Raw genomic sequence first — 9080 nt, 5'->3', positions numbered from 1 at the left:
AGTCAAAGCATATATACGGTTTGAGGGACCGCTAGAACTGCAAGCTCCACCACGTCCTCTACCACGGCCTGCTGGCGCCTGAATACCCTGCCCCGTAGGGCGCATAGCCACAGAAGAAGCTGAACCAGCAACGGACCCTTTAGGCTGTGCCATACCACCTGCACTACCTCTAAGGTGACACTCCCTCATAGTATGGCCCTGACGGCTGCAAGAAAAACACGCACCTGTAGCCCAATGACATTCCCCAGGATGGGACTTACCACAACGAGAACACTGAGGCAAAGGTGGCCTCGACTGGCTCAAACCCCTGCCCATCTGTGACCCTGACTCCCTAGAGCTCTGACCAGCTTCTGAATATCCCATACGATCGAACCCCCTACCCATGAAACGTGGGGGTGCACTCTGTGCTGGCTGGGAAGAAAATCTAACATGCTGCTGAGACTGCCCACTTTGAAACTCGTCAGGATAACCTGCTGATCTAGCCCTCTTATGCTGGCCTCTATTATAATCTCTATCTGGCTGACGTCCCCGGTGTCGATCCTCTACCCCCTGTGCATATGCCTGCACCCGAGCAATGTCCATACCTGGCTGAAGAGTCACTGCCATACAACCGTCAATCAAATAATGATCCAATCCCATCACATAACGATGTACCCTGTCTGCTTTATCAGCCACAATAGTAGGCGCATGCCTAGCCAATGAATCAAACTCGAGGCTATACTCTCGAGCGCTCCTGCCATTTTGCTTCAAACGCAAGAATCTATCGACTCTAGCTCGTTTTATCTATGGAGGCAGGAATTGACCCTTGAAAGCCTCCACAAATTCATCCCATACCGCTGGAGGAGCACCCTCACCCCTAGATAACTCCCAAGACTTCATACCAATTAATAGCTACATCCCGCAAACGATACGTAGCCAACTCAACAGACTCGGTCTCCGAAGCCTTGATTATCCTCAATGTACGCTGCATCTGACGAATAAACTCTTGGGGATCATCCTGGGGCCTTGACCCAAAGAACTCTGGAGGATTACAACTTAAGAAGTCACGAGCCCTTAAGCTATCAGATCTGTCCGCATGATCAACTCCTAGTCCATACCTGCGAGCCTGATCTGCCACTAATCTAGTCAGCAATTGAACCGCATCTCTCATGGACCTATCCTCCGCCCCTGACTGAGGAGCTGAAGGTTCAGATGTTGGGGCCTCAGGGGCTGGTGGTGTCCCCCGAACTGGAGCTGCTGCTGCTCTAAGCTCTTCTGGCGGTGGGGGTGTAGCAGAGCTCTCCAACTGGAGCATAATACCAGGCATAGACTGGGTACGGGCCCTAGTAACTCTCCGGGTCTGACTAGTACCTTCTGCTACCGATTTTCCCTTCTGGGCGGCTGTCCCTTTCTTTGGAGGCATAGCTGAAAACACACAGATTCATTAGAGAGGGATTATCCTGTTAATATAGCTCTATCGCACTATCTAGAATAAGAAGAAAGAATGACATCCTAAATGTCCTGTAGCTTCCTGTTTATAGATGTGGTGCACAACACACCGATAAAGAAGACTCTACTAGAAACGGTCTGTAGACACTTTTGAGGAAGAACCGCTCTGATACCACTCTTTGTCACGACCCAACCCGATGGGCCGCGACTAGTGCCCGTTTTGGACACCCACATACAAACCTGCTAAGTATAACCAACTGAAACTAAGACAATATGGAATTTAATCAAATCAAGCAAACCCCAACGTCATATATATATAAAAGGACCTGTCTCATAAGGAGTCATAACCATTCAACCATAACAGCATACGCGAGCCGACAAGGCCGCCACTATTCAAAGCATAATAACATACGTATGCCGACAAGGCTGCCACTACACAATACACAATGATGTATGCAGCCGACAAGGCTGCCCCTGTACAAGCGGACATCCCAAACAAACCATGTGCAGACCATTATCCAAAACATATATATAGAACCCACATAATGTCCACAGACCTCTAAGAGTACATTAGTTAAACTCGACGGGACAGGGCACCGCCATACCCATAAATGAGCAAAAGACTACACAAAAGTTATGTACCAAAACGACTAGGCTCCGGAACAGTGGAGCTCTCCCAATCAGCAGAGTAGATATCCTAGGTGGGAGGATCACCGAACTGTGCGTCTACACCTGCGGGCATGAAACGCAACCCCCCCGAGGAAAGGGGGGTCAGTACAAACAATGTACTGAGTATGTAAAGCATAAGGTAAAGATGACAGGATACCAATATGGCAGGTCGAAACAAAATATCGCTACACATATACCCTTTTAAGTGAAAATCATGCATATATTTAACATTTAAGGTGCCCAGCTTCCCTAGTAAGGGGCTCGGCAAAATAATCATCACGTCATCTCCGTCATCATCATCATCATAACCATCCTCATAACCAATCATATATATAATATACATACCCGGCCCTCTAGTGAGGAACTCGGTGACATATGCAAGAAACTCCGCACGAAGATTACCCGGCCCGGGACTCGGTGAAATGATAAATGACTCTATGCACGAGCAGAATATTATGAGCAACCATATGCAATTAAAATCATTTCTTATAACTCAATAGAAAAATCAACGTGAACCAGCAAGGAGTATTACCAAAGATTAATGTTTTATCAAGATTATGAACCTTTAATACGATATGGAAACGTAAAATCTCATTGACTCTAAGAAGCATTACCATAGATATTAGAGATCATCATAGCCTTAGACATAGCCGATATATAGAGGAATAATTGTGGAAGCAAGAATATATGTCTCCTAGACGCTCTAGAGGTAAGTATCAAATCTGTCCATTATTCGCTTCTTTTTAAAAGTCATGTCAAGCAAAGAAAGAAGGGACAGCGTTACATACCGTATAATCGAGCCGCACGTCCAATATTTACTGCTCAAGCTATTAATCTATAACAAGCAACAATCGTGCCGCAATTAGATAAACATCGTGCTTTACTTTCTTGTAAGCTAGCTAATAATCTAACGAAAATTCAGCAGCACCTCCCCTATTTTCCTTACTTCGTCCCAATCCGACAACAATCCAAATTATCTACAGCAATACCAATAACACATATAACCCAAAGAATCATATTAAACAGCCCCCTCCCCAAAACAGTTCCGTCTCGGCAACCATAGCAGCGAAGCAACGACACACCGAGCGATAACTCGTTTTATAATTCGCAACACATCTACCTTATCGTTTTCATCCTTTGGAGTATATACTCATAATCACATTCAACATATACATAATGCCAAAACATAATTTCCCTGCAGTTTGCTTTAATCAAAACAGCCCAAGAACCAACACGGCACCACTAATAATCCGATTATGGTTTCCATTCATACTTAGCATATTCAATAACTAAAACAAACTTCCTAAGCTACTGGTCACGCCCCCTTCTTAAAATTAATGGATAATTAACAAGGGTATTCTAAAGAATTAACACACCAAACAAGGAGATTACTAACCAAATTATTTGCAGCTACTGGCCAAGAGTTGCAGGGTTGGTTTCTCCATTTCCATGGCTGCCTAAGACAAGTGGTGAAGAAGATGATGATATGCAGCAATGCATTTCACCACTTTATTTAGCATGGAGTGGATTTCTCCACCTCATTTAATAGTATGAAGTGGAGGCAGCCCCCCTCTACACCTGTCCACTAAGGCCAGCCCACAATCTGATCCCTTTTTAATTTTTGCCTTGAGTTGTGGAGCCCACTGGATTAAATTAATCCTAATCAGCCACCAATTATGAGTGGTGGGGCCCATTGGATTAAATCAATCCAAATTAGCCACTAATTAATCCCTCACTTAAAGTTAATGGCACTTACATTAGCCAACTCATACTTAATATCACATTTGGAAATAACATCCTTGTCTAATATTTTTTTTACGTCTTCTAGATCACGATGCGCACTACGTATAAAAAAAATACGAGGCATAACAACTACTTACAGTCGGCAGAGTCTTATGCAGATTCCAGGAAGCTGCCCTTAGAGTTTGATGTTAGTGACCAAGTATACTTGAAGTTGTCACCCATGAAAGGGGTGATGAGGTTTGGCAGGAAGATGTAGTTGAGTCTGAGGTACATTGGGCCATACAATATTCTACACTGTGTGGTGAGGTGGCCTATGAGTTGGCGTTGCCTGCAGAACTAGCTTTTGTTAATCCAGTCTTTCATGTATCTTTGTTAAAGAAGTGCCTTGGTGATCCAGCAATGATTCTGCATGTTGAAGGTTTGGGGGTTGATGAAGACTTGTACTATGAGGAGGTTCCTGGTGAAATTTTAGACTTGCAGGTAAAGCGGTTGAGAAACAAGGAGGTTCCCATAGTGAAGGTATTGTGGAGGAACCATCTTGTTGAGGATGCTAGTGGGAGGCCGAGGCCGATATAAGATCCTGCTATCCTCATCTTTTCAGCTCTTAAGGTTAGACTCCTTACTCTTAAGTCTAAGTTTCCTTGTCTCCTCTATTCTTTGTTTATATTACTTGACTGTATAAACAACTTATGTTATGATATGACTAGCGTTGTATGAGATAATTTTCATTTGGGGACGAATGTTCCTAATAGGGGATAATGAAACAACCTGAAAATGACTATGCTAAGTAATGCTTTAACATACCTAGAATGTCTGGAATAGACCGAGTTCACACAGCTTGTTGCAGTTAGAAGCAAACCTCAGAACCTATGCACTATCCAAGACAACAAACTTGGTGAGTTAGTTGAGCTATGTAAGGTGAGAACCAACTAAGGCACCCAAATTGAAGAGATTCACCTAGATGAGTTTTACCGGGCTAAAAAGGGGTAATCTTAGGTTTGGAGGATTTAGGGGTAAAATGGTCTTTTCCAAGCTAGGGGTATTATTTTAATTACCTTAATTAATTAATTAATTAATTAAATTAGAGAAACAGTTAAGGTCGGGTCGACCCGTAATGACCTGTTTCACGATGGAGGCTTCACCCGGGTTCGAGCCTTGGTGGAAGCGACATTTAGGTGGATTTAATTGATGTTTATTACCTGATTTTGTAGGGGCATGGTGTGCATTTCATGTAGCCTTTGAAAAAAAATCTGATTTTTAAAAAATTAAGAGAAGTCCTAATTTGACTAAAACTCCACCTAATTTCCTATTCCTAATCGAACACTAACACACATTTCTCTTTACTCTTCTCTCACTTCATGATCAACGTTCTGTAAAAACTATAGAACATAACAAAAAGATTAAAAAAAAAGAGAGTTCATCCACACTCAAGAACTTGAACGCACAAACTCAAATGAAAAATATGCTTAAAAATGAAATGCAAAAACCAAACTCTCTCGACGGATTGTGCTTGTTATTTCGGTGGTGAGTGTCGGCTTAGTGGGGGGGGGGGGTTTGAAGCACGTAAGAAAATCTTTGAACGACTTTAGGTATGGGTTTTCTTCCCTCTTGGTCTCTTTCCCAAGAGACCCCTAAGGTTGTCCCCGTTGCATGCCCCTGTCATTAGATCCTTTAAAAGATTCAAGCATGTGTTTTTATGCTCACATGTACACACACACTCACACTTCAATGAATGAATGAAGCTAAGTTATGTCCTAAAGGGGAGTTTTCGGGTGAAAACTCTCGTGAGTTGAGCTGAAGAGTTTAGTAGCTACCTGACTACATCCCATGAACATTCTAAGATGGGTTGGAGGATGAATGCCCTTCGTGAGTGTTATGCCTCGTATTTTTTTTATACGTAGTGCGCATCGTGATCTAGAAGACGTAAAGAAATATTAGGCAAGGATGTTATTTCCAAATGTGATATTAAGTATGAGTTGGTTAATGTAAGTGCCATTAACTTTAAGTGAGGGATTAATTAGTGGCTAATTTGGATTGATTTAATCCAATGGGCCCCACCACTCAAGGCAAAAATTAAAAAGGGATCAGATTGTGGGCTGGCCTTAGTGGACAGGTGTAGAGGGGTGCTGCCTCCACTTCATACTATTAAATGAGGTGGAGAAATCCACTCCATGCTATATAAAGTGGTGAAATGCATTGCTGCATATCATCTTCTTCTTCACCACTTGTCTTAGGCAGCCATGGAAATGGAGAAACCAACCCTGCAACTCTTGGCCAGCAGCTGCAAATAATTTGGTTAGTAATCTCCTTGTTTGGTGTGTTAACTCTTTAGAATACCCTTGTTAATTATCCATTAATTTTAAGAAGGGGGCGTGACCAGTAGCTTAGGAAGTTTGTTTCAGTTATTGAATGTGCTAAGTATGAATGGAAACCATAATCGGATTATTAGTGGTGTCATGTTGGTGCTTGGGCTGTTTATATGATTCTTTGGGTTATATGTGTTATTGGTATTGCTGTGGATAATTTGGATTGTTGTCGGATTGGGACGAAGTAAGGAAAATAGGGGAGGTGCTGCCGAATTTTCGTTAGATTATTAGCTAGCTTACAAGAAAGTAAAGCACGATGTTTATCTAATTGCGGCACGATTGTTGCTTGTTATAGATTAATAGCTTGAGCAGTAAATATTGGACGTGCGGCTCAATTATATGGTATGTAACGCTGTCCCTTCTTTCTTTACTTGGCATGACTTTTAAAAATAAGCGAATAACGGACAGATTTGATACTTACCTCTAAAGCATCTAGGTGATGTATATTCTTGCTTCCACAATTATTCCTCTATATATCGGTTATGTCTAAGGCTATGATGATCTCTAATATCTATGGTAATGCTTCTTAGAGTCATTGAAATTTTACGTTTCCATATTGTATTAAAGGTTCATAATCTTGATAAAACATTAATCTTTGGTAATACTCCTTGCTGGTTCACGTTGATTGTTCTATTGAGTTATAAGAAATGATTTTAATTGCATATGGTTGCTCATAATATTCTGCTCGTGCATAGAGTCATTTATCATTTCACCGAGTCCCGGGCCGGGTAATGTTCGTGCGGAGTTTCTTGCATATGTCACCGAGTTCCTCACTAGAGGGCCGGGTATGTATATTATATATATGATTGGTGATGAGGATGATTATGATGATGATGATGACGGGACGACGTGATGATTATTTTGCCGAGCCCCTTACTAGGGAAGCTGGGCACCTTAAATGTTAAATATATGCATGATTTTCACTTAAAAAGTATATGTGTAGCGATATTTTGTTTCGACTTGCCACATTGGTATCCTGTCATCTTTACCTTATGCTTTACATACTCAGTACATTGTCCGTACTGACCCCCCTTTCCTCGGGGGGCTGCGTTTCATGCCCGCAGGTGTAGACGCGCAGTTCGGTGATCCTCCCGCCTAGGATATCTACTCTGCTGATTGGGAGAGCTCCACTGTTCCGGAGCCCAGTCGTTTTGGTACATAACTTTTGTGTAGTCTTTTGCTCGTCTATGGGTATGGCGGGGCCCTGTTCCGTCGAGTTTCACTAATGTACTCTTACAGGTCTGTGGACATTATGTGGGTTGTATATATATGTTTTGGATAATGGTCTGGACATGGTTTGTTTGGGATGTCCGCTTGTACAGGGGCAGCCTTGTCGGCTGCGTACATCATTATGCTTTGAATAGTGGCGGCCTTGTCGGCTCGCGTATGCTGTTATGGTTGAATGGTTATGACTCCTTATGAGACAGGTCCTCTTATATATATATATGACGTTGGGGTTGGCTTGATTTGATTAAATTCAATATTGTCTTAGTTTCAGTTGGTCATACTTAGCAGGTTTGTATGTGGGTGTCCAAAACGGGCACTAATCACGGCCTATAGGGTTGGGTCATGACAAAGAGTGGTATCAGAGCGGTTCTTCCTCGAAAGTGTCTACAGACCGTGTCTAGTAGAGTCTTGTTTATCGGTGTGTTGTGCACCACATCTATAAACAGGAAGCTACAGGACATTTAGGATGTCATTCTTTCTTCTTATTCTAGATCGTGCGATAGAGCTATATTAACAGGATAATCCCTCTCTAATGAATCCATGTGTTTTCAGCTATGCCTCCAAAGAAAGCGACAGCCGCCCAGAAGGGAAAATCGGTAGCAGAAAGTACTAGTCAGACCCGAAGAGTTACTAGGGCCCGTGCCCAGTCTATGCCTGGTATTATGCTCCAGTCGGAGAGCTCTGCTACACCCCCACCGCCAGAAGAGCTTAGAGCAGCAGCAGCTCCAGTTCGGGGGACACCACAAGCCCCCGAGGCCCCAACATCTGAACCTCCAGCTCCTCAGTCAGGGGCGGAGAAGAGGGCCATGAGAGATGCGGTTCAATTGCTGACTAGATTAGTGGCAGATCAGGCTCGCAGGCATGGACTAGGAGTTGATCATGCGGACAGATCTGATAGCTTAAGGGCTCGTGACTTCTTAAGTTGTAATCCTCCAGAGTTCTTTGGGTCAAGGCCACAGGATGATCCGCAAGAGTTTTATTCGTCAGATGCAGCGTACATTGAGGATAATCAAGGCTTCGGAGACCGAGTCTGTTGAGTTGGCTACGTATCGTTTGCGGGATGTAGCTATTAATTGGTATGAGCCTTGGGAGTTATCTAGGGGTGAGGGTGCCCCTCCAGCGGTATGGGATGAATTTGTGGAGGCTTTCCAGGGCCACTTCCTGCCTCCAGAGATGAAGCGAGCTAGAGTCGATAAATTCTTGCGTTTGAAGCAAAATGGCAGGAGCGTTCGAGAGTATAGCCTCGAGTTTGATTCATTGGCTATGCATGCGCCTACTATTGTGGCTGATATGGCAGACAGGGTACATCGTTATGTGATGGGATTGGATCGTTATCTGATTGACGGTTGTATGGCAGTGACTCTTCAGCCAGGTATGGACATTGCTCGGGGTGCAGGCATATGCACAGGGGGTAGAGGATCGGCACCGGGGACGTCAGCCAGATAGAGATTATAATAGAGGCCAGCATAAGAGGGCTAGATCAGCAGGTTATCCTGACGAGTTTCAAAGCGGGCAGTCTCAGCAGCATGTTAGATTTTCTTCCCAGCCAGCACAGAGTGCACCCCCACGTTTCATGGGTAGGGGGTTCGATCGTATGGGATATTCGGAACCAGGTCAGAGCTCTAGGGCGTCAGGGTCACAGATGGG

General features: G+C 43.6%; 1 protein-coding gene and 1 long non-coding RNA gene across 2 annotated transcripts; both read left to right on the top strand.

Moving 5' to 3' along the window:
• Positions 1-3931: 3931 nt before the first annotated feature.
• Positions 3932-4416, top strand: LOC138342051 (uncharacterized). Its single transcript, XM_069294236.1, has 2 exons — positions 3932-4039; positions 4087-4416. The coding sequence occupies exons 1-2, from the start codon at positions 3932-3934 to the stop codon at positions 4414-4416; spliced, it is 438 nt and encodes a 145-aa protein (XP_069150337.1).
• A 1624-nt stretch (positions 4417-6040) lies between these two features.
• LOC138340832 (uncharacterized) lies at positions 6041-7594 on the top strand. The gene is made up of 3 exons (XR_011213676.1): positions 6041-6135; positions 6502-6548; positions 7271-7594. It is a non-coding gene; the product is annotated as an uncharacterized lncRNA (long non-coding RNA).
• The last annotated feature ends 1486 nt before the right edge of the window (positions 7595-9080 follow it).

This window comes from Solanum lycopersicum, chromosome 1 (genome assembly GCF_036512215.1).
Source record: "Solanum lycopersicum chromosome 1, SLM_r2.1".
NCBI classification, from domain to species: domain Eukaryota; kingdom Viridiplantae; phylum Streptophyta; class Magnoliopsida; order Solanales; family Solanaceae; genus Solanum; species Solanum lycopersicum.
This window is presented reverse-complemented; position numbering and strand designations above follow the sequence as displayed.